We start from the raw sequence: 27956 nt of genomic DNA on the forward strand, positions 1-27956 counted from the left end.
GGGTCAAAATGGTCATATCATAAAAAAAAATCGACATAAATTTTGGTGCTATTTTAAAATATTTTTTATGCCCCCACGACAAACTGTTTGGGGGGCATATTAATTTACACTGTCCGTCCATCTGTTCCATCATCTGTCCATCCAGATTACACATAATCATGGCTTGTCAAGCTATCTCCTCATAGTTTTTGATCATCATCTAAAACATTTTACAGGATATTTCTACACATGATGAATGTGTGCAAGGCCAATTTTCGTGAATTGTTATGGAAATTTGTGATAGTTACACTTTGTCATTTTACTCAGAAATAGTGCTATATGGCTTGTATGGCTATCTCCTCATCTAAAATATTTTTGGCAGAATGTTTCTACACATAATGATGGTGTGCAAGGTCATAGGATCTTGATTTTCATGAAATATTACGGAACTGGGGGATAGTTAGACTTGTCATTTTTGTCAGAAATATATCCCCAAGCAACAGTTAGGGATTTGTTATGGGGTATTAACATTTTTTATGTGTCCGTCAGTCCTTCCATCGGTCCTCTTTTTCTCTTCGCAATTAGTCTGACACTACCAAACAGAATTTCATGACACTATGTGGCCAGGATTCAATATGAAGATATGCATATATTTGGGAATTTCTGATCCCCAAATTTTTTTAGTTACGTTACTGGAACAGTTTGTCATTGCAAATCTTGGAAGGATTGAGCTTAACCAACAGACCATGAGTATCACAAGTCTTGGAAGGATTTCTGAATCTTCAAACCATGTCTTCATACAAAAATAAACATGTTCCGAAGTTGGCAAATCTAGGGAGCAGGGGCATCATTAGTGTCTTGGACACATTTGATTTACTAAAAAAAAAATCACTACTAACAAATGAGGCAGGGGCGTCCGTTGTCATTGTGGACACATTTTCGAAAATCTTCTTCTCTGAAACTACTAGACTGACAGGATGTAAACTAGGCATGATTGTTCCTGAGAGTATTGTGCACAAAATGACCTTGAGATTTATGATCTGTGAAAAAATATGGCCACTGTTACTAAACCTTTGCCTTTAGCAAAATTCTGGCAGAGGTTAGTTTTCAAAACAAAACTTTTGTTCAACATCAAGAGACGGACCTATGCCAAAATTTTCAAAACGATTTGGCATTTTTTCCATGTACAAATTTGAAAATCTTATCTCAAAAACCATTTTACAGAATTCAATGAAAGTTGGCATATTTATTACTTATAGTATCCCACACAAAATAATTGGGATTTTTGATCCATGAAAAAACATTGGCCCTGTTACTAAAAATAAAACATAGGAGTCAGAAGGCAGTTCTGTACAATTTTGTCTTCTTCTCAAAAACCATTTTACAGAATTCAATGAAAGTTGGCATATTTGTACCTTAGGGTATACCACACAAATTGGCTTTTGGGATTTTTGATCTTTGGAAAAGCATGTCCGCCGTTATTAAAAACAGAACATAGAGGTTTTAAAGCATATTTTTGCAATTAATTCTAGAACAGTTACTTGTAGCAAAATTCTAGCAGCTTATATTATTTAATATAATGGGATGTACTTATGCTGAAATGTTCAAAACAATTTGTCAACCGATGTAGGAGTTATAGCCCCTGAAGCATTTTTTTCCCCGCATGTACAACTTTGAAAATCCTCTTCTCTAAGAACATTTAAGATTATTTAATGAAAATAAGCATTTTGATTCTTTAGTGTATTGTGCTCGAAATGACTTGTGATTTTAATCTGTGAATAGATATAGCTGCCTGTACTAAAACGGTACATATAGGTTGGAAGAGAGTTCTTTTTTTTAACAATTCAAAAACTGTTGCCTTTAGCAAAATTCTGGTTCAGGTCATAACAATGCTATTAAAAGCATTTACTGCCTTTGACAAACTTAGCCTGTCTCATTCCTCAAGTTAAATGGTTAACCAGATAAGTGATTCGGGCTCTCTTGCACCTCTAGTTTATTTTTGGTCTGCTTTTGAAAATTTTAATTGGATTTAAAATTTGTGCAATATAGTGTCCAAACCATTTGTTGGGTCCATAATGAATTGTAGCTCCCTATGCTCAAGTGTGTCAAAAACTAATATTGTGTCCTCACTGTACAGGGTTCTACCACTGCAGTCATATCATGCTGTTTATTTTGGGGGTTATGGCCCAAATTGTTTTAGAATGAAGGGCCAATAGGCCAACAACAAGCATTTCATACAATTTAACTACATAACTGCATAAAAGCATAGAAACGTCTATAATATTGTTCCACAAAATTCTATACCACAATGGTCAGACTGATTTTGATTTTTGGGGTTAAGATTTGGACATTTTAGAAAGTTTTGACAGGAACCATTTAGGAATAAGGGACAAAAACATGACCACTTGGATTCTGATCAAATTCTTATCTTGTGTCAAATATTTAATCGAAATAAAAACTAAAAGCTGCTAAACCAATCAGTGGATTGTTGGTTTAGACTCTTTCATGCATCATTCAAACCTTTTTTGTTAACCTTAGCTAAACATTAGAATAGATATAGAGGAAAATGTGCTTCCCCTTACAGATTTAATACCTCAAGCAGTGGCAGACACCATCTGAATCAACCAAAGTCATTCAAGAAGTGAATCATTTGTGGAAGGTGTTAATATGAACAACCCTATAAAGTTTTACAACTTTGGCACCCATTGATTTGTCAGAAGCTTTAATACCCTCTCATTCTAGAGCATTCTACCACTCTTGTGTTCACAGGAAATTTACATGTTTTGACTGACTTGTATATAAAAGAATCCCAACTGTAAAACAATGAACTAAAAACAGAGGTTTGTAAAAAAGCTGAAGGGATACTGTTAGGTGTAGACATAACTACCATTCTGTGTAAGAATCAGGCAATGGGGGCACATAATTATTCTCAATTTGATCTTTTTTTTTGCAATATGGTGGGATCCATTTTCAGAAAAATTCAACAAGACTTCCTGTTTACCGAGACTTTGTGGATTTTTTTACTTTGTATTTTTGAAAGTTGAAATTTTTGTCACACATTTCTCAGCAACTACTCATCACAGTGGCTTGAAATTTTAATACATGTTTTCTGTAGGTGTGCCACATAGTGGGATCCAATTTTGGAGGATTTTGTTTATATTCCATATATTATGCTTGAAAGCAAGGGTATCACTAGTGGGACATCCCTCACAGATTTCTTGTTTCTAATCAATAGCATGTTATAAGTGATTTTTTTTTGTACTAAAGAGAATGGGTCAAGAAAATTTTTAAAATTTATTTCCCAAATAAATTAAGTACTTAAAAAATTTAAATAAATAGAATAACAATACTTTCAATATAAAAACATATTTAGTAGTAAATACAAATATAAATCAGTATAAAAAAAAAAGAGGCTCTAATGAAACTTCTCTGTAAAATAGAAAAAAAAACTGACCATAAGCAATTAACTACCAGTTTAATATATAATTTTTTCTATTTGTCATCAACAGCTGACATTTGATAAAAAACAGAACAATAAAAAAATATCATGAACAAATATCTTCTGAAATCTTTGCTTGTTACATTAACGTATTTACAAGAAAGTCAACTGTGTTTAACATTCTTGTTTATTTCCAAGCATCTTCAGTTTCAAGCAAAATGTTGATTTCTGAACTGACATTTGGAGAGTTATTGTTCCAATACGACAAACAAATATCTTTTCTTACAAAATTTATTGGTCATAATTCTGAACTAGTTTGGTTATTTCAGTACTCAGCATTATTGACACACTATTCCAATATACTACATCAATTCAATTCAACATGTTTAGTAAGGTCAAGGAAATCTTAATAATAATGACAGATATAATAAAATTCTTGGAATATTGCACCAATGGAAATTGCTGTAGTTGTTTTTAAAAAAATTGACCTTATGGTATACAACAAAAATGGACCTAAGTTTTCCATGAATTGATCACAAAAAAAAAACATGCTGATTCGTAACCTATAAAAAAAATTACTATACAAAATATCAGCTCAACACATGCAGGCATACACAGTATGTATTATTTTTATGAAATTTATTCTAAGGCCTAGACTTTGGCCAATAATAATTTGAGAAAAAACAATACATAAAACTTGATCTATAACCTATCTATATCAACCCAAAAACAAAAGAATAATCTCATTAACAAAATCTGAATGTGTTCAGGAACAAAATCTGAAAAATATGTGTAAAACCTACAAAACCCCCAGAATGACTGTAGTCTTGTTGGCTGTTTATGATAAGAAACTTTTGTGTTATATTGTTCATATAATTCACTGTTCTTGACCAATTTATCTTTAATTTTGACACAGTATTAGATGTAGTTAAAATTACTATAAATGAATAAATACAGCATTTTGATGTAAGGAGAAATAACTGGAATATTCAGAGTAAAAAAAGACCATGTAAATTTGATTGCTAAATCTGCATCCCTTTCCTCCCCTTGAAAAATCAAAAGAAAAAAGTTTTTAAATCTTTTTCAACAGTAGGATTGTTCAGTTTGTGTGTGTGTCTGGTATATACTTACTGTAGTATTATATGAATTGTATTATTGTACTTAGCTTTTTCTGCATAACTTTCCTAAGTCTTACACAAAGATAAATTGATTCTGAGTTGGGATAAGATGAAAAAAAAATTCACATGCAGAAAATGAAATAAATCTCATCAGTCTCATTCAGTCATTCAAGAAGAGAAGAGAATCTAGTAACTATATTTAGTAGGCCTTGGATAACATGAGCCAACAAAGATGTTCATTGCACAAAAGCAAGCAGAATGCACATATTCATACCTTCATTACTTTATGTGTACCAATTAAAGATTAATTCAAAATATTCCACACAATACGATTAAACCCACAGTAAATCATGCTAAGATCAACCATCATTAACTGTTGTACAGGTGAAGAACATTGTTTTTGATAGATTGATATTCTTCTTCACTGAAGGCAGCCTGTTTAACTGTGTCTAATATTTTCTGTTCTGTAAGTCCTCCATACAACTCTTCAACTAAAAGATATCACGACATTACATAGCATATTTTCTAAAGATATATTAGAATTCTTATTTATTATGTTATAATATACTTTTGCCTGTTAATTTCAATAGAAAAGCCTGAAGAAAAAAATGAACATGCAATTTTCCATGTACCAGTATCTGCAAGGAGCCTATATAATTATTTCTGTAAAAGATATAACATGTTCTAAAATTAATCATGTTGCATTGTTGTCATGTGTAAACATGAAACAGTGAATGCTAATAATTCCAAAATACATTTTATTGTTGAAACTACCAGGTGGATATAAAATAGATTAATGTCAACTCACATTTATTTTAGAATTAATGATGGAGTGGGATAAAAATTGGAAGTGAGATGTATATTGAACTAGTTAATATATGAAATACTGGTTGACATTACAACTAGTTGAATACTAAATGAATTTGTAAAAGAGTGAAGTGCATCTAAACAAGCATATTAAGATGTCTGTAGTGTTCATTACTATATAATAAGAGGGTTTTTGCATTTATATTGGTTAATTTTATCATTGGCAAGACATAACAAAGATGAAGACAAAAAGACAAAGACAGAGACAAGACAGGACAAGACAAGGACGAAGACCAAGACAAGACAAGACAAAGACAAGTTTATAAGGGTCATACAAGAGCAATAAAAATCAATAAACAGACAATGTAGCATAACGAAATAAACATAAATATAATGCAAAATAAAATTCATGGAATAAATATAATACTCACAAGGTAATGCAATATTATATCTCCTTGGGACAATATTCACCAATATAAATGCAATAATCTTACAATATATACATCCACTGTTCATTACACATGTACCATGTATTTTCCAATCAAAACAATTTCAGTTTTACTAATGAGTCTAGAAACAAAAATTATTCTACCACAGTTGTTTCAATTTCCAAATTTAGAAAAAATATATTATCAAATTAGATAAAGGTTACTATAAATATTAGTACAGTTAAGTTTACTTTTGATAGGGAGGTGTCCTCCTAATTCTACAACTGCAACATTGAAAGCAGCTTCTTCTTTCACACCTACAATGGAGAAGCAAGTCCATATAAGTTTGACAATTTGTCTCATCTAGCCTTAAGAGGCAATGCACCTAAAATTTAATTATTTAATAAAACAGCCTTAATTATGGCAGTTGTAAAAATGGAGGTCTTCCTATTACAGAAGACTACATTTTGTACTTCACTTTTTATGAAATAGTTTACCAATTGAAAACAAAATGAGCTATTTGTATTAAATAGTGAACACTAATAGTTTGGCAAGTTTGTAACATTACAAAATAGATAAATTTCATGATACATGAGTATTATCTTTAGAATTAATACAAAACATTGCTTTCCTCCAATCAGTTTTTATATAAAAAAAAATGTTTCAAAATCACATAACAACTAATCAGAACAGCAAATTTTTCATATCACATCATCTCATGGTCACGCAGCATATCTACCCATCCAAGAAGTAGAAAAAAAACAATTTAAAGAGAACAAAATATACATACCAATGAATTTTACCCTAGGCCATATATAAACCCTCACTGTATCCTGTGCATTGTCATGGAAACAGGTTCCCCTCGTTATGAAAACATTATGAGCTATTTCATTACTTTGTAAATACTCTGTTGCTTTTACTACATTTCTGAAAAAAGTTAATATCAATGGTTTCCAATCATATATTTTAACTTTCAACTTCATAGTACTTAAAGGGTAGAATTGATGTTTTGATTAGATAAGTATTCATAAGTTAAATAGCAGATCATGTTTTCCCATCATGCTAGTTATTTATACTTGATATATCAGATACAAATTTGAGCTCTGTTCTTTGGGATGCCTTTTTATATATACTTGACATGATGAATATTTTGAAAATATTGTACACAGCAAGACCTCATCCTCAACTTGCGGTAAAATTCTTAAATGTCCATATACCCTAACTTTGCCAAAAATTGCTGTTTGTTTTTCAGCACATACTTTTTAGTTCCCTTGTGTTTTCTCAATTGTTTTTCATACGTTGTCGTTTTGGAGTTCCTGGCATTGTGTAGAACTTCCTCTTCTTTTTTGGAGATCATGGCATTGTGTAGGACTTCCTCTCCTTTTTGGAGTTCCTGGAATTGTGTAGGACTTCAGGAGATCCTGGTATTGTGTAGGACTTTCTCTCCTTTTCAGAGATCCTGGCATTGTGCAGGACTCCTCTTCTTTGTACATTCCGTGTTTTCCCAATAGTTTTTCATATGTTGTCTTTCTGGAGTTCCTAGCATTGTGTAGGACTTCCTCTCCTTTCTGGAGTTCCTGACATTGTTTACAACATTCTCTCCTTTTTGGAGTTTCTGGCATTGTGTAGGACTCCTCTTCTTTATACATTCTGTATTTTCCCAATAGTTTTTCGTATGTTGTCTTTCTGGAGTTCCTGGCATTGTGTAGGACTTTCTCTCTTTTTTGGAGTTCCTGGCATTGTGTAGGACTTCCTCTCCTTTTTGGAGATCCTGGCATTGTGTAGGACTTCCGTCCATTGTACATTCTGTATTGCAACTTCTTCAGACAGTTCAATGATGGAGAATAATGGACTGGCCAAATGATGGATGGAACCTTAAGCTCCTTGTGTCTGTAATATGATGGACTAACAAAACAGTGAGCCCTAAACCTTAAAGTTCCTTTTAAACACAAAAATGAGCAGAAAAAAGACCAGAAAGAGGTTGCCTTAAAAGAATACTACATTGAGAATGAGTGACTTCTTTTAAAATTGCCAAAGCGAACTATGGATAATGCCATAAATTACATGTCAGTAATATGCCTTTTGATGAATACTCTAGGAATTAGTAACAAAATAAACAAGTGGGATAAAATGATCAAGTAAGTATGAGGTAAATGTAACCAAATAAGGAAGATGTGTGACCAGTGGCTTCAAACAAGCTGGGTTCTCTGTTAAAAACAGAACATACAAAAGTTTAAATACAGCATATTTTATAGACTTAAGGAAGACCATATTTAATATTTCTAGTAGATAAATTTTCCTAGTTTTTTTTCTCAAAGTTGACCCTGTATTAATATATTTTAACAAATCTAACTGGATAGCAGAAATTCAAACTTTGAAAAAAGCCATACCTTTCGAATGGAAACAATCTTTATCATCAGAAAATTCTGTAAAGAGTGTGGTTCATTTTAAAAGATTTCAAATTTGTTGGAAAAATATAGATATAAATGTAAAAAATATTTCGAACAAGATATTGTATGAATCATTTATAGTTAAAAAATTTGAATCCTCTATTGGAGTAAGCAAATGGTTAAGAATTTTTTATATAAAAGACGTGTTTTTTATGCCAAACATTTATAATTTTATTTTTGGTTATTTACAAGAAAACAAATTGAAGATGTTTCGATGGAAACTTCTACAATTCATAATTCCTAACAGAAAACTATTATGTAAGTGGAAAATAACTCAAAATATTCAGTGCAATTTCTGTAATGAAGACGAAGATTATCTTCACTACTTTATATCCTGTTCGTGCTTAGATAATTTTTGGACAAAAATACAAGAAATTCTTCGTGTATATAACATGAATTTTGAGATTACTTTAAAACATCTTGTTTTGGGATATAAAATATTTGATGAAACATATTTTTGGTTAAATCTCTTATTAACTATAATAGGTTTTTCTATTTATAAAGCGTACTATGTATCTAAACATAGAACCAAACATGTTAATACTTTTGATATCTTTGTTAAAGAATTGAAGACTACAATTAACTCAGTTAATAGTAATTCAAAATTAATATTCATCAAAAATTATGTATCAAACAACTATTAGAAGTGATATTGTATGTTAAGTTGAATGTATTTATGTATTAGTAAATTTATGTTTGAAATATTTTATTTTGACACTTTTTACTACCCTGGGTAACTAGTGATCATGAACAGGGAGCGTCAGAAGGTGCTTGGACTTCTGACGTAAACTGTAACAAGCTTTATTGATAATAAAGAATATTATTTGTTGTTAAAAAAAAAAAAAAAAAAAAAATATATTTTAGCATCTTGATGTAAATAACATAGGTGGCCAAACACAATTTTGAGATAATTGAGCCTTATTAAAGTCATGATTTAACTACATTTTATATGGATTCTGTAGGGAAATTTCAATATTTCACAAACTTCTACAAAAGCAGACTAATATAATTTCTTTTAACTTTATATACAGAACAATTTAATGACATTCTTTCAAATTTCAAAACAAAAATTGGGAGTCACTGAACTCTTTTTCTTTCAATATTAAAAAAACTATAATTCCCTATTCATCTCTATAGAACATTTTCCTGCCAACATCTCCCCTTAGAAAGAATTTTCCTGCTTATTATCTCTCATTAAAAGAGGCCGTTTAAAGATAATGTTTATAATTTTACTATTCTTATTTCTGTGTAAAAAAAATATTTGAAATAATTTAAATATATAATTTATTTTTACATCATTTCAAACACTATTGGTTAATTAATAAATAATTCATGGAGGGGGTAGATTTGTACTCATTTTAACAGGGGTACGGGATTTATATTCGATTATTTAAACCGAGTGACAGCAAGGTGTTAAATGAGAATATAAATGCCAAATCCATGTTAAAATGAGTACAAATCTACCCCCGGAAGGAATTATTTCATTTCTAATATGACAAATACGGTAATTTTTTAGACAAAAATTTCCGTAGGCGTAGGCGCAGCCAAAATAACAGCTGTACTGTTTAACCTCCCATGTATAGAAGTTGGATTAATTTTGTATACTTATGTCATCGTATGTGTTAAATGTGTCTATTTATTTAATTGATTTCAATTAGATAACCTCTCAGCCGTTCAATCATCATGTACACGTTTTTAAATTAGTGTTTTGTTTCAAAGTAACAGCAAAAGAAAAGAGACAGTGTGCAGGTGCTAAATGTGGGGTTGTACCGACATATACTGTTTGACGATATGAAGATGTCATATTAGAATAGAAATATATATATGTCTGTATAAATTTGCAAGATGACAGAAAAGCATGTTTTGTGTGATACGTATGATCTACCTTAAGATTATCAGGTACTAGGGTGAAGGATGAAAAGAACATACCCCCACTTTAAAAAAAAAAGAGATCAGGGTAAAAGTATATAACTCACCTTGTCAGTTCATCAATGTTAGAGTCATGCAATTGGAACACAAAACCTTTACATGGAATAGCATCTAGTTCATACACAGGTCCTTTTAGATGTTTGACAGTCTGTAATATTGATTAATAGTTGTACTAAGAAGGTATTGATTGTCATTTACATAAGGACTTGATGTTGCAAAAAAGCAACCATACTAATGTATCTAAAGACATCATTAGCATACAGTCTAAGTAAGCATCAAGTACTGGTAGACACAACTTTCTGTAGAGATCAAATGTAATACCCTAAAGATGAGACCTTAACCTTCAAATTAATGGAGTGAACATAACTTACAGTGGTTCACAATAAAGAAGTCTCATGGACTGATGTTTCTTTATTCAGTTAAAAGGAGGAAAATACAGGTTTTAAAGAAAGAAGCAAAACAAAATAAGAAAAAGAAAATTTTGCCTTGTATGAAAAGTAACGAACAATTTTAACCCGATAAGACTTCACTTGATTTTTAAATAAGGATAAGTTCACCAGTAGATTGTTTCTTTCTGTCTGTCTGGGTTTTCAAGGTAGAAATCATGGACTGGATAACAGCAACAAAAAAAAAACCCCAAAAACAATACTTCCTGCAGACTTTAGTAGGTATTAATATAAAGGATTGATTGATTGATTGTTCATATAAAGAGAAGTTTTTCCTATCTTTTACAGTTTTCAAGATAGAAATTAAAAAAAAACCCACATAATCATTTGGCCTTGTAAGGGCATTTACTTCTATTAGGAGACTTTTGTAGAAATCATCAAACCTAAAAATGGACAGTAATCTTTATTTCATAGTATCTATAGATATAGAGATATAAGGTTAAGAATAGTAATCTATCATGCATGAATCAATGGACTCACAGATACCTCTATGTGGCATGGCCTTAATTTAATTTTAAACTAGAAAAACTGTTAATCCCCTACTCTCCCATTTAATAATTTGCACCTTTTAAAACCTCCATTTTGATTTGAATCAAACTCTAAAATAGGAGGTGCACAATGAGAACATGTAATAGAGATTCTGTGAAAGTTTCATTTAATTCAATTTAGTGGTATAGGAAGAGTACCAGATAAGAGATGGGTCCATCTTCTCTGCATATTAACAAATGACAAAGTCCATGTTTAATTGTGCAAAAAACACAAATTTATTTGATCAAAATCTAAAATAGGAGGTACACAGTGGAAACAAGTAATAAAGGATCTGTGAAAGTTTCATTTAATACCATTCAGTGGTAAAGGAGGAGTACAAGGTAGATGATATGAGTCCATTCTTGTCCCCATATTAACAAATGAAAATGTCTATTCTGCTATGTGAAACCCCCAAAGTCATTTAGATCAAAATCTAAAATAAAAGGTGCACAATGGAAACAAGTAATAAAGATTCAGTGAGGAGTACCAGTTAAGAGATGTGTCCCCCTTGTCCCCATATTAACAGATGACGAAGTCCATTTGTTGCTATGTGAAACCCCCAAATTGATTTGGATCAAATTCTAAAATAGAAGGTGCACAATGGACTCGTGTAATAATGATTCTGTAAAAGTTTCATTCAAATCCATTCAGTGGTGTTGGACGAGAAACAGATAAGAGATGGGTCCCCCCTAAGTACAGAAGAAGGGACAGATACTCCTATAATTATATGCCTCCCTCCCCACTTTGCAAGTGGGAGTATAATAAGTATTAAAAAAGTAATAAAGATAAAAATAAATATTTCCTTTTTTTATCAAAAACATATTTTAATTCTCTACCATATCATCATTACAATCAAAGGCTCAATACCACAATTTAACTTACACATTTTTCAGTGAATATTTCTTCCTCCAAATAATAGGCATGAACATGTTGATGGTTGACAGACGCAAAGGCACACAAACTGTTAAATCCAACCCTGAAGCCTCTGTCAAATTAAAAGAAAAATTCACATTACATAAGGAAACGATTTCTATAGATAAACCAGTATGCTTTTCATCACTATAGCTCATATTAAAACCAGTATAAAATACATATATTTGATCATTGAAATCTCATTTATAATCTGCACATCAAACCATCAAACAAAATTAAAACCTCTGTTCAAATTACAATGAAATAAATCTTATAAAACTGTTTCAACAAGAGCATTTCCCATGGCACCTTACAAAATCTATTGACAACTACAGTAACTTTGACCCTAGAATAGACATGCCACCCTACCATGTTACCATAATAAGGTTCTTACTTGCCAATTCAATTTCATCAGTCATTCAACCAAAAGGAAATTGTTTTGTGGAAACCAATTAAGTATAATAAAATTAATTTTTGTATTAACTACCTGAAAACTAATATAAATGGACTGGTATAAGAATGAATGATACCTCGCAACTTCTATAGTATGCCAATGCTTCAGCAAAATGTGGCAGATAATGGATCCAAATTTCCCTTCAGACTTAAACTAATACTCACTTGTGTTTACTCAACAGAAGACATTCTAAAGACAGCTTGAATGCATACTCTGTCATTAACTAAAAGTCAAAATACATTAAATTATTAGGTATCTAGCTTAAATTTTTGTAAGAGGTGCAATATTCATTTGATGTCAGAAAATAATTGTTTTATGGTCTCACAGACTTATGTACTTTTCTTGTACAAAAATAAAACATGGACTATACAGGGAGATAAAAACTTACACAAAAAAGAGAAAGTGTCTGAACGGTTACATTACTGATTATAATATTGTCCATATAGTAAACTTGAAAGATAACATGGTAATTCATCAAAAATAATATTCATAAAGTAAACAATATACAGATAATACATCATAAGGATTATTTTTATATTCAATTGCTAATAGTCCAAAAAAGTCTACTTGAATTGAGACAGAAAAGTTGTGTTGCTCTTATCCAATTTTTATGGGTTTACACCCTTTGAAATAATAAAATGATCAGGGTTTATACCCTACAAAATAATTAAATGATCAGGGTTTACACCCTTTAAAATAATAAAATGATCAAACACATTAGAGCAGATGCTGTTACAAGGTTTTACTGCATGCATTATGCATAAAAAGTTCCTACAACTTCATAAAATTTGTCAAATCAAAATAGCAGGATATGGTACATGTTATATATTTTACACATTTTTAGGGGCATTGGACAATGAATACGGCTTAAATGTATCAACTTTCATTTAACAACATAATAATTGTTAAAAAACATAGTAAAATTTATGAATATTTGGAAAATTATTTTTTGCGGCTTTAGTTCATTGTAATAACCTCACAATGGTGCCACAATTAAAAATAATTAAACATAAATTGCGGAAAATTGTAAAATTTATTGTTTTTTTTTTGTTTCAGAAAGGCATGTCCACACCCAAGAAACAACTTTATATTTTCACATATGATAAACTGTGAAATAATGAATGATTCAATAAATATGAAGTTGTTTCTAAGGTGTGTCAAAAATATGGCTGGCAAGTGACCAGAAAGTACAAAAATTTAAATCAATAGAATATATGAAATATGATAAAATTAAGGCATTTTTACTGTTCTTCTGATGAAAGAATTTCAGAAGTCCTTATGTTTTCTCAGTTGTTAAGGATTCAAGTCTCCAAATTCACAGTTAATACTTTTAACACTTGATGATAAATTAGGCCAATAAGACCCTTTAACAACCATTCTCTTTAATAATTTCCTTAATTTGAAAGCCTTGTGACCATAAAGGTTACTAAACACTATGAAGAATTATAGTCACAAAATTCTAAAAGCAGGTTTGTAATTCGAATAATTACCTCTTACAACCAAAGTGTAATCAGCATTAATGGAAAGATTTTTTTAGCCTGAAAATAGAGCACCTTCCTTTTCTTAAATATTAACATCAGCTTCTGATAAGAGCTCATTATTCTTTCCAGTAAGTGAACAATATATTGTTTTTCAAATTGGCGCCTGAGAGTTATTATCCTCTGCCCTAGCAACCCATTTTGAAATTACATGGCAAAACATTATTTACAGGCTTATTAAACATGATATTATATATATCAAAGTTTTTGAACACTTAAAACACAAGGAACTATACCTATCTTTCTTCATGAGCATCTCTTAAAATCCATATTACAGTCTAAGATAAGATACGCTTTCAAGATCACCATAAAAAACCCTTCAAATTGAATTACCCCCCATTGCAACACCCAGGGGAAACTGTCTTGCTTTATGCAGAAATACCATCATGTAGTTTTATTAATGCCACAGTCATAGTTTTTTAATTACTGCTATTGCTCACATGTAAACTTGATCATAATGGTACAGTGTAAAAGGCTTCAGTTTTATGTTATCACAATGTTTTCAATGCACATGATATATCTAAAAATGTTTTCATAAATGAATACTAAAATGTCATTGGTTAAGAATCAGTATTCAAAGATTGGGGGTATATAGAAATCTCCTTGTCTGTTAGGTCAGGAGTTATATGTAGATGTGGCTCGTAAATATCAAGAAAGGGAGCCGATCCAACATGTCAAAATTAAAGAAATTCAACTTCTCCTTGATGGACTTGGTGAAATTGAACTGATAGTATACTTGTAAATTGTAATTAAAATCTTCATTTTGACTTGAAAACTGTTTAAATTTTTCACTGTAATGTTTGTTTATTAACGAAATCATGTAGTGGTACATAAATGTTCAATGTGGAAGTTGGTTGTTTTTACAATGTATTAAAAGAGATAGTGGTTTGTGTTTATGTTATTTTATCAGAGCTATAGAAGATAAATACCACCTTGTACTTGTTTTAAGATTTCTGTGTATATAATCATGGCCGTAATTTTTACTGATTGATTCAGGTCTCTTACAGTTAAACTTTGTAACTACCAGCTGCTTGAAATACTAGAACTCATTTAATGTCATGTTAGTGTAAATAGGTCAATTTGGTAATATTGGTCTCTGAGTGTTTTTTTGCCATTTCATGTATGTCTATTTTGTTGCAATAGTATGTACATGCCTTACGCAAATAAAGATCATTTATTCGTTCAATAGCAAAATTAGAAATCATATATAGATTTGAGCATGAAGAAATATAAGACAACTTTAAGGTTTTACATGTTAAAACTTTGGAAGCACAACTCCTCCTAAATCAATCAAATGATTTCAATGAAACTTCTTTAGAAGAAAATTTTAAAGTTAGACATCTGACATTTGTAGATGTGCATGGAAAAAATATCTATTTCCAAAATTCTGCAAAAAGAACTATTCCAACATAAGGAATGTTTATGCTGTAAGAGCATTTCCTCAATAAAATTACCAAATAAACCTTTATTAAAGTCTATATGCAGGTAAGGTATCATATTTAGATGCTTATGAATAAAGAGACTAAACTTCAGGTCTCTGCAAGGGAGATCCAGCCAGTCCATTTGAACACCCATACTCTTTTTGTGAGTTTGCTAACAAAATTTATAGTTCAATCCTGGATGTTTGAAACAAAATAATTATCATATTTTACACAACTTTACTTAGATTCATAAATTAACCCTTATATTAATAAGTAATAGGTTGTCTGGCAAGCACATTTTGAAATTGACTTCATTGTGTAATGTTATAAAGCTTTAAAAAATTAACAAAGGTTTGTTTGTTGGAGTATTAAATTGAGATAAAATATTAGTATTTATTTACATTAATTTTTGAAACCCTTATATGTAGTATACCTGTGGTTTGTAAGCATTTATATCAGGAACTATCAGGATATGACCATACTCCAATGGGCTCACATTTACTATAACCACATTCTTTCTCTAAATTAAAAATAAAACAGGAAAATAAAGAAAAATACTTGCCATATTCAAATTCATTAATACAAATAGATGAACAATAGAGAACAACAAATACTTCGACTGTCCATTGTCTCTAGAATTTCACTGTCTATATTATTATTCAATAATTTTTAAAATAAAGGACAAGGAATAAAATCTGTTGCATATACTGTTATTGTACATGTTCACCATAACTAAGGTCTAAAATCTGATACATGTATTTGTTTACTACAACTAAATGAACATGTATTACTTCTTTGTCATTGTGTGTATATGTATATGATTTGACAGAATAACCTCTTACAACTACTAATTACTTTAGATTTTTTAAATAAAGGTAAATGTATACACTTTTGTAGATGTTCAAATGCAAATAACTACATAATACATCATATTAAAATGCACATTTGGTGAATGTTATTTGTGGTATAGCAGGAAATTATACAATATAATTTTGGAGGCCATTTATCACAGTTGTAAGATAAGTAAGCAGTAAGGCCATCTTTGTATGGTTAGGTATCTATCAAAAAGTATATAAATCACATGGAAATGCCTAATGTACATGTTACCACTGGCCAAAGACCAAATAAAATAATCCATGACGTAACATCAATGATAATATTTATAGAAATTTTTGTTGTAAAAAAAGTTGTTTTTTGCTTTACCCTTTTTTAAATAGATTTCATTAAATTTTAAGCAATAATATATTATAACTGTACATTTATATCTTTTAAAACTTCTTGATTTTTGGATATTAATGATAGAAGTTCTAGCCTATTAATATGACCGTGATATTAACCATGGCAGACTCACTACTATATATAGAAATGGCTAACATTTCAATTATGCCCTATTGTATAGAAAGTAAGTTTGCTAAAATGAATCAAAAACAAATTTGATTTGTTGGAAAAAGAAACATCAAAGCACAGCTGGCTCAAGTCTGAAACATCAAAGCACAACTGGCTCAAGTCTGAAACATCAAAGCACAACTGGCTCAAGTCTGAAACATCACTAATTTACATATCAAGGATAACATCTCCTGACTCAAATTCATATTAAAAATTGCAGAAATGTTTGTTTTTCCAGAAATTCTTTTTCTAGATTTCTGTTACAAATTATTCACGATAGTTAAAAGATAAAAACTGGAAAAAGGGAAAAAACGTTTCACATACAACTTTCAATGAGAATAAATTTAACCTGCCATGGGAAACCCTTTATTTACTTTCAGCCTATTTCAATCCTATCATTGGCATCAAATTTTTGACAAACTATCAATGAGTAACAATGATTAAAAATACTGATGACATACCAAAATATCTAATCCCCTCAAAGTGAGTTGAGAAGTATAAACATTTTACACTAAAATTTTATAATAAAACATTAACAATAACAAATTACATTCATGATTAATTCTGTCCCAATTTTTTTTTAAATTAGAGAAATTTACCAGATAATAGGTCAATTTACAAGATACTACTTACTGAAACATCATCTGTCTCTTCTCCATGCCCATTACATGTCCCTGGCTTATCTCCTACTTTTTTCAGATTAAAAATAATCTCTTCTTTCTTTATTTTGGTAAAGTTAAACAATTTCTCATCGAACAGTTGGTTGACTATGGTGATATTTTGTGGTGGCCTCCTCTCTGTAGCTCTTTTTACATTCAACTTTTATTGAAAATGTGAGATTTTGTAATAAAAATACTTACAGTTAAATAATAAGAGTAGTGTTTAAATAACTTATTATACAATATAGCTACATGCAGCTATAGATCCCCTCATGCCGGTTAAATATGCAAAGAACTGGGAAAAGGGGTGACCCCACATTCTGTATTGAAGCATGCAATTTACATATAGAAATATATGTTAAGACTGCCTCAGAAAACTTGTTAGTCTCTGAGGGACTGTAATGATGCTTAAAAATCATTTTTGTAATTTGATACAGAAGTGTATGAATATTGTTTACATGTGTGAGTAATTTGAATCCATGCTGTCAGTTGGTAGAAAAGGTCAAAATGGGGATTTTCAGTATTATACATTCAACTAAATTTAAAAAAAAAAATAATTCTACAATCTTCGTATCATTTATTTAATGATTTAGAAAGCCTTATTTCCAAGCTTCACAACAGCGTGCAACTTTTAAAATTTTAGACATTTTTCCTGGGCATACACAGTGAAACTTTGAAAATTACCCAACATGTAAAGTAATGGAAACATTAGAAGTGGTTAGTGAAACCTCACATTACGCCATGCGCCAACATTTACACTCATTAGAAAGATCTAGTCCCTTTACTAAACCAAGTGGTCTTCTTTGACCTATTTCTGTTAAAATCAATCACATTTAAGTTTTTATTGTTACCAACCATTCACCAAAGTTTGAATTCTGTCCATAAAAAATAGAGGTGATATCCAGATTACAAGCCTAAATCATCTATTTTTAACTAAATCTCCCAAAGAAGTAGCCCCCCCTTGATATATTTCAGTTAAAATCAATCTCATCTAAGCTTTAATCACTACTGACCATTTATCAAAGAATGAAGAAAATCAGTCAAAAATTGGAGGCAATAAGCATGCAACAGATACATGGACACAGAAGTACACATGAACAGATTGGTCAACCACATTATACCCATTATAACTAATTACATGGGGTAGGTAAAAAAATGGAGGTGCAATCCAGGCAATGGTTTGAACTCAATCTCCCTCCACAAAAAGTGGTTCTCCTTGACCAATTACTGTGAACCCCATCCAAGAATGAATGGACAGACAGATAATACAGGATGATTCCTATATATACCCAAACATTTACACTCATTCCAAAAACCATACATTGTTTTAAATTACACATGTACATTATTCATAAGCCCCTTGAAAAGAGAACAATTAACTCGTCTTATTTTTTATTTTTTGTTGGTACATATGTATATATTCCTGTGCTTTCTTCAGAATGAATTTCAAAAATCTTGTTTTTTGTTTTTAAGACTAATTTGTGCTGTAAGTACAAAATATTCATTAAGACCTTACCACTTTCATTCTATTTTTCATTACATTTTTTAACAAAGAAGATTCATATAATTTGTTAATTACAATGAAAGGGGTAAGCATGTCAGAAGTACAATGTAATTCAAAATTGACTGAGTTGTGACAATAGTGTATATATACAGTGTTCTCCCTAGGACATTATAAAGCAGTACTTTGCAGTGCTGATTTCTTAGCACTGTGATATCAGTAATTTATTTTAGGCACTATAATTTTGGAGGAAGGCAAAAAAAAGTCTTGTGAAAGTACTATTGTTCATGGGGTACCAATTTTCATGGTTTTCGTGGGTGAACCCAACCACAAAATTTGGTTCCCAATGGGAATGAGATTTCCACTGATGTGTACACTGAGAGCCTCAAAACCATGAATTCAAGACTCCACGATTTAAAATACATGTACTTTCACAGTAATTGGAAAGTAATGAAATACTTAAGCATGTGATTTATCTCTGATTTCAATGATTATCTTATCTGTTCTTATCTTAATGTTAGTTTTACCTTGTTTTAATTGTTTGGTGTTTAGATAAGAATGATAAACCATACCTGTGCTACATATCTATGTGAACCAGGAATTATCTTTGTTTCAACTTTATCAAGGTGATATCTAAAATGACCATTCTTCATTTTTTCATCCCAACTTTTTCTTAGTTGCACATCAAACTGAAATAATAAGCCTAAAGTATGAAATAGATTATCATAAAAAAGCAAACATATTCACAAAACTTGTAGATTAGACATTGCTAATGCAGGAAGTTCTGTATGAGCAGTATATATGTTGGTTAGTAAAAGAAGCTGGCCTTATTAAGTTACATATATCTGTTTCCCTTTTCAGTTTCCACCATAATGGCCCTTGTACGGTAGGATTTTTTCTCACCTGAATAAAATTTGATTCCTATTTATTTATTAGTATTTCATTCTACTAAAACCACATTTTTACACTAAAGAAATTATTGAAACAATTTTTAGACGTGAGAAAGGCAAGAACATATATCTGGTGATGAAACATTTTTCCGAGTAGTTACAGGGAGTTGAAATACACAACATTTCATTTTTCATCACTTTGAATGCTCACAGATTAATTTAAGCATGTAGTAAAAACTAATAATATGCCCAAGCTCACCTCGCTTAATTCGTATCTGTTGTTCAAAATGGTCTTTCCATTTAAATCTGATTCTGTATACTCAAAGCAGTTATCATCCCTCTGGAAAAAATGTTGTACTGATATTCACAGACTTATGAAACATTGTAGATAATAAATAATTCCATATGGTGATAAAACAATTTATGAACATGAACAAAATAACCCAGTGAACAGGTGCAGTACCACAGGGTATTCCAACTTTTTATATGGCTAAATTGTATTGACCTCAACCCAATATAGAGTATCCATACAAAAAAAGGATGACTGAGGGTCAGAGGATGTTCCAACTGAAAACTGCAAGAGTGGACAGCTCTATGACAACATGCAAGTTAGCAGGGAATAAAGAGAAAAATGATACATGTACTATAGGAACATTAACTGTTGGGATTAAAATTTTGTCATTAATGACCAAAAATTGAATTTGTGGAGCCTAATTTTTGTTGTTTGACAATTAGAAATATTATTCTTATTTCCATGTAGATTATATTTTCAGTGATTTTTTTTTATCATGTTAATAATTCTTATCCATGAAATTAACATTAATCCTTACAAAAATTTCTGCTTTTGATGTATATCATGGAGAGAAAGTAAAATCACCATAAGACTAAAAAAATTTTAAATTGAAGTGCTGATAGCACTGGTGGTTTTTGAGTCTTGTGAAAATTGTAGCATTAACCATAATTTCAAAGATTATATGATGTTAAATAAAATCAAACATTGCATTTAAAATACTATTAAGATCTGTCCTTTTTTAATATGTATAAACTGAAAGTCAATCTATACTACTGATCTAACTTCACATTCATTTACAATTGTTTTTCCATTTCACCTTTTTCCCCAATTTTAAATCTATCAAAAAGTTAATGTGCATTTACATACAAAAGCTATATTAACAGAGTATTTATCCTACATAACAATTATACTGTACTTAAATAGAACCAATATCAGCTTAGGAAAATAATTTCCATAACATAAGATTTTCAAAATCTAGACACATTAATCAATTTGAATTTTCCCACCAGTTTTACTTGGTTAAAATCACTGCTCTTCACTTCCTGTTTATAAATGGTAAAATATTAATGATAGGATGGATAATTTGACTTATAAGTGTGTTAAAATGAAAGTATTTAATACATTTTATCCTTCTAGACACATTACTGAAAGAAATAAATTTCCCAAAAGTAAATTTATTACTAAATATCTTTCAAGGCCATAAAGGGGTCCTTCAAATCTTGAGTTGATATGAAGACTAGATCTTATTTAATTTGCATAAATAATAGAATATCATTGAGCAGATAAATTGCGAGAAACATATTTACTTGTTATAAAAAAGGTATTGAATGATATAAAAGAAATTACATTTGGACTATATTTTTGTGTAGTGTTCAGAAATAGAAGGGAAGTTCCAGTGATGGATCGGTGACATAAGGTATTTTGATCCTTAAGGATCAAAAACTAAAAAAAAAAAAAAAAAAAAACAAACAAGAACTAAAAATACCTAAAAAGTTTTTAATTTAAGAGAATGGCAAATCTCAATTACAGTAATGTTGTCCTTTTTATGCAGTTCTGAAGACAAACAATATAAAAAAATGCCAGAATTTTAATAGATGCAAGTGTAAGTGATTCAGCATTTGCCAACAACTACAACATGTATAAATATATTATACAATATTATATATATATACAGTGGTTTAATCTATTTCCGGTGCAATCACAAATTCTGATTTTTTTGTAACAGAGAACAAGGACCTGTACATGTGGATCATTTGTCATCTATGTCGGGTCAAGGGGTGTTTACTAAAATATTCAAATCAGCTCAACATTCCATATATGGTATAATATTCCTTTTATAAGTTCGGCATTGCAATTTACTGTACACCCTTAAAATCCTAGTATGCATTCAAAATCAGATTCAAATTTAAACATTGATCTTCAACCGGCAATAAAATAAACAGAACCCATGATAATCAAATGTACACATGCCTGAGAATTTCACCTTTGCACCAAAATAAGGTTAAACAAAAACAAAAACGGCAGCCAATAACCCTTGTCAATTATCCATTCCTTAAGTTGAGTACCATTAACAATCATAGTATTTTTTTCGAAATTTAATCGAAGAACATAAAGGCTACGTGTATAGAAACATAACATGTCAATTATTTTGAATTTTTATCGGAGGCTTAATATTTTGGCCACCGGAGTTGGGTAACCCACTATATGCATATGGTGTTAAGAAAGAAATGCTGTGCTCACTTACAGTACTTATCAGAGCTTGATACATGTACATTATCATATGCTGTACAAAGCTCTAAAATATAGATTAACCATCAGAACATGATCCTCCTGTACTTGTACATGTACGTAATGCCTATTTCTTTCTGTGTGAGCAAACAAAAATATATTACATTTATGACATTACTTTACATGATTATAAAAAACTTATGCCAAGTAAATGCACAAGTAAAAAATGTATCTGAAGATCAGCACAAATACATCTGAAGCTTTATATACAAACCACATTATGGCACATATAGTATCAGTTATTTTCCTAAATTTGTGGGAATGGAAGTGAAGCCCATCCCTACTGAGATTAAGAGTAATGTCACATCCAAAAGTATCCTGTGTGATATAATTTCCACTGGTAAAATACATCAAATTTAATACGGGGATATTTAATAATAGTTAAATGTTTTCCATGACATATTAAATTGTTTCCATACTCAATCTTATGATGATTAAACACACAAGTATCTGAAAGGGTTTTCTTTAGAGGTACTATAAAAAAAGTGAGGCTTACTTTTTTGTTAAACAAGAAGAGTTCACAGTGTTACAGGTGTCAACATTTTGGATAGTTTTTGATATAACATGTTATCCAGGATGCTTTTAGATATAAAATTTTAATACATATCCTGGATGATATTTCATGGGATGTTTTACACAAAATTTTTCATCAGAATATTATTTAATTGATAAATATTCTTAATTTTTACATCTGGAGTATCCCCGTGCAGGTCCGGGTGTTAAAAGAATAGGCCTGCAGCAGCGCTAAGCTTGTCGTAAAAGGCGACTAAATAGTGCTCAGAACCCTAGCCAGGGGCTAGGGCGCTCTGCCCACAGAGCAACTGGGATGTGTGCCCCAGGTGGTGGAATGGGGCACCCCTGGCGTGTTACATGCTGGGGTTGTCAGGCTATAATATGGAAAACCTGACCGCAAACCATAGTGGTGCACCTTGTTGGGCAGATGCCACGTTCCTCGCACGTTAAAGAACCTTACTGTGGTATTCTCCCGGAGTAGGAACCATAGGGCTCCGCCACAGGAGGCTTAATTGCCCAACCCTACCCACCTCTCCCTATTTTCAGTGGCAATCAAAATTTGTCGACCCCATTGTCCTTGTGTCCCATCCCTTTTTCATTTCATCATCATTTCATGTTCATTTTATCATCACTTTCATGTTCATCGTCTGAATATAGCTGAAATATTGCTGCTCAGACGTTAAACCCCAATAAACAAACGAACAAAACATCTGGAGTATGAATTCTGTTCACTCTTCATATGTGAATTATATTCAGGATATCATTTAATAGTATGATAAAATATCCTATGTACAATTGTGAATTCTGTTCACTCTATGGGAAATATTTTCTGGATATCATTTAGGGATGACTTGAAATAAAAGGAAAGAACCGGAATCTACTTCAAACATACCTAAAACACAAGCCTGTTGTTATAAATTGTTGATATCAAACTCTTTGATTTAAATTCACCTTTGTGGTAGGGATCGAATGACAACATTAATTTATCTTTAAAATATCACATATAAATTATGTGGCATCTGAGATGATAAGTTATTACTCAATTGCAACAAACTGTCGCATCGACACCTTTTACAGATTATTACAAATAGGCAGATCTAAGGAGGGGGGGCTGTGGTATCCCCCCTATGAATTTGAAAATTTATTAAAATAATGCATTTTTATGTGCGAATATGCATGCATAAAAAGTGTTTAATAAATATTTTCTGTGACCATGTAAGGTGATTCTCTGGATCTGCCACTGTTACAAATAACAATTACATCTGACATTAGTCCGAATTTCCTCTGACCCTGCAACCCTCCTCTTTTTTATTTGGATATTGATATGCCAGGTTAGGGTCAGAATGATGTGCTATACAAAAAGTTGGCGATTCAGTGGTACAACTGAGTTCTGCCCTTCAACCGCTTGTAACGACTTTCAAGTTGAAATTGTGCATGTCACACCTACCTGGTTTAATGCCGGAATCATTTTCCTGTATGCTGATACCAAATTTGCTAATACAAAAATTACAATTTTTATTGAAGTTTCAATCATTTTCCATAAGAGACCCTGTTTTGTTGACATTTTGAACCGTAATAGAGAGTATGTGGAGCTTGTTACTTTTGGAATGGAAAGGTAGCAGACACATAATTTTTCAGCGAATTTTGTAAATATTCTATTAGATTCCGGTTTTAAAAACTGTTTCTGCTCCTTTCTGTTACAAAAGTAACAAGCTCCGCCTACTCTCTATTACGGTTCAAAATGTCAACAAAACAGGGTCTCTCGTGGAAAATATCTAAACTTCAATAAAAAATGTAATTATTTTAAGTTACTATGCCACTATCTCAGCAAAGTGATATTTTTCTAAAATCAGTCCACAATTTGTTTTCAACCTATAGGTCAGTTTTTAGTTTGTTTGAACCGTCATTTCTTCCCCTTTCAGTAGGAAATTAAATGGGGTAAGTATGCATTATGTGCCATACATGTAAATAATAGAATGTATCCATTTGGCATAACGGTCTAGTAATAGAAAGACAGACTACATTTATATAAATGCTGATGTTCTGAAATGCACGAAATAGTGACAAATACATCAGGATGGTTTTGAGGATTGGGTCACCCTTTTGTTTATTTGTTTGTGTAGAACTTGGCCAAAAATGAACAAATAATAGCCTGGAACCCCTTTCTCTATCAGAATCATAGCCCCATTTTGTAAATATTTCAATCTGCCCACATGAAATGTGAAGACGGCTCTTTTGATTTGAATTCAGGACCGGTACCACTCTTTTTATTTTTCTTTCTGGGATTAATGATGATTTAAAATCTTATAGGGGTTTCCCTCCCAACTTAACATCAAATGGTTTATTACGCGTCTAACCAGGGACTTTATATTACTATTAGTATTATATATAATCGTAGTCCCTGGTCTAATATTTGTAGACATTATGAATATCGAAAGTATTCAGGTACATCATGGCAGTCTTTCCAAAGGTTCATTTTTTTTGCAGGACATTTGGTTCGGTGATGACATACTATTTTCAGGACCGAACCAAATTTTACAGTCCATTTTTACCTGAATCGAGAATGACTAATATCAGAAATTTTCAAGACTTCAAGTCAGGCATTCCAGATTTTTTACCAGTAATATCTGAGGGTCCAACAAACCTTTGGAAAGACTGTCATGGCATAGAATTGATAGAATAGAGTTGTTTATTGGCAAAAATAGCATGGAATTAACCTTGATATTTCAGAAGTAATGGCAAAGAAGACCCAAGTGTTTGCATTTGAACCTTAACAGAATATGTCAGGGGAACTATATAACTGTGGTGGAGTCAGAGATACATGCAGATGCTAACGGGCTTTACAAATCTATAGGCTCTGGCGTCCGCTATATCAATTCTATATTGATAATTAACTATAGTAAATATCATTGTTCAAGTAGTGGAAACATTCAATGGGTGTGGAAAAATTTTCATAGTGAAATAATATCCGCCAGAAAATAATTAATGTGAAATAATTTCCACCGGCTAAGATTTCATCCGGAGAGTATCGTGTCTTACAGTATCACCTTACAATTGGCAGCGTTAAATTTTAATTCCCATGTATTAGATCAGTCGCCTGATTTATTATGCTGTACGGTGTACCCTCAACACATGAACGATCTTAGTTCTTACCCACCATGATAAGTATGATACTGTACCTTAAACATTTTCTTAAAGAATTTTGTTTATATATCTTTTTTTCTAAATCACGATGACAGTACGTTGATTTCCTGCTCAGGTTTCATGTAGGGTAAGGCCAACACGTTGCAAATTGATCAAGGGAGGTAATATAATTTGTTGTGGTTACAGGGTAGTTTTACTTCTCTAAATTACATGTGTAAGAATATTCAATTCAAACGGTCTTCTGGTTTTGATTAATTGTAAAGATAATTTTAGGATCTTTGCAGGAAATTGGAACCGGATTATATATGACAATTCGGACTACAGATTGGTCGTATCAGCGTGATAAGCAGCCATAACTTAGACCGATGTACTACAGCTACTGACCAGGGACTTTAATATACACTCCTTGCACTGACCGTTAACTTTCGATTTCAGATTTTAAAAAAATTGTTCGCCCCCACAAAGACGTTTGTTTGTACATGTATTTTCCTCGTAAAACAACCCACAGCAACATTAAATTCATTCTGAATTTTAAGTCGCAATTTGAAACACAAGGGCTTGCTCCCACCATCGAATATGCTGCCCGACCAGTATATAAATGCGAACATTCATAAACTAGTCTGGCTGCATGTTTGATAGTGGAAACAAACCCTGTGATTATTATTTTTATTATTATTATTTAAATAATGCAATTGAAAGTTTCGATGTGAACTCTTCGACAACGTAAGAACAAGTGCCCAAAATTATATTGCATAAGGAGAATAAACCGCCAAAAAAATAACAGCCAATCAGAAAGTCTAGACAGTGCGACCAACTCAACTCGTACGTCGTCGTCACCTATGTTGTCTATGTCCAAAAGTCTATGGTTAACTACCATGTGTTACTACCGATATAAGCCGCTAAAATTAGAATACATAATGAAAACACTACAATTATTACATAAATATATATAGCACACTAATCATACACAATAAAATAAAACACACTATCACATATTCAATGCTCGAAGCGATTTTCTGAGTGGGCGGACATGTGGCACATAACTCTTGGTCCGGTCGGATACAGAATGTTAACATTTTAGGTCCGGGGTCAGAATGTTAACATTCTGTATCCGCCTGTCTGTAATTCTGTATCACCCTATGTAAGTATGGATCCGGATTTTAAAAATCACGAACAATTTTCAACACTGTTTAAACTAATCAACACCTATAAGAAGTTGGTTTTTTTTGTAACACTTTCATTGTAATCGTTCCGGACCCAGGATTATGGCGAACCCATAATTATACGCCAACAGTCAAATCATAAAATCGCATCGGAAACGGAATCCCAAAAGGGATTATAACTCTGTTTATAACCATCAATTAATATTTGAAAAACAATGAAAGAGTGGAAGTTAAGACTGCCAAAATTTTACCAATCTAAGGAAGACAACCCAAGCGACCACATTGGTCGTGATACTGGATTACTCGTTTACTATATGACTTGCAGAAATGTTTGATATTTTTCGTCTCTCCTCAGAAGATCGTTACCATGTACGGCAACTAGAAGATCAATATCATTTATTCTTTATAAAGTCTAATAAACTCATGATTTGGGCATACAAACAGAAAATGTGAAGGTCTCTATCTGACCACATGTACACAGTTTACAATTTTTTTAAATATATTTTTTGGCATTTAAGTATACATTAAACGAACCACACTATATTCTTGATCGCTATAGTTTTATTTTAGTTCTGCGGCGGACAATTAGATGCATTCTAGTTTCATTTTCATGTAAATGGAACGGTTGTGGAAGAATTGTAGGGAGGATGGATGTTCAGGGCAATGATTA

The 27956-nt window shown here is 31.4% G+C and overlaps 1 protein-coding gene across 1 annotated transcript; it reads right to left on the reverse strand.

Annotated features, from left to right (window-relative positions):
- Positions 1–4803: 4803 nt before the first annotated feature.
- LOC148623574 (GDP-D-glucose phosphorylase 1-like) lies at positions 4804–26305 on the reverse strand. Its single transcript, XM_088565478.1, has 11 exons — positions 26159–26305; positions 20145–20225; positions 19568–19684; positions 17469–17654; positions 15883–15969; positions 12655–12713; positions 12007–12109; positions 10198–10298; positions 6562–6698; positions 6023–6088; positions 4804–5027 (listed from the first exon to the last, which is right to left on the reverse strand). The coding sequence occupies exons 1-11, from the start codon at positions 26165–26167 to the stop codon at positions 4906–4908; spliced, it is 1068 nt and encodes a 355-aa protein (XP_088421604.1). The 5' UTR covers positions 26168–26305; the 3' UTR covers positions 4804–4905.
- Positions 26306–27956: the final 1651 nt, after the last annotated feature.

This window comes from Perna viridis, chromosome 2 (genome assembly GCF_037379345.1).
Source record: "Perna viridis isolate PV_CMFRI_1.1 ecotype Kerala chromosome 2, ASM3737934v1, whole genome shotgun sequence".
Classification (NCBI taxonomy): domain Eukaryota; kingdom Metazoa; phylum Mollusca; class Bivalvia; order Mytilida; family Mytilidae; genus Perna; species Perna viridis.

What these genes read in the sequence shown, in the direction of transcription:
- LOC148623574 (XM_088565478.1), bottom strand. An exon ending in AAGAGACAGATGATGTTTCA is followed by an intron (nt 15,970 to 17,468) that starts GTAAGTAGTATC and finishes TTTTTAATTTAG; the next exon opens with AGAAAGAATGTGGTTATAGT. An exon ending in AACATTGATGAACTGACAAG is followed by an intron (nt 6,699 to 10,197) that starts GTGAGTTATATA and finishes AACTTTTTTCAG; the next exon opens with AAATGTAGTAAAAGCAACAG.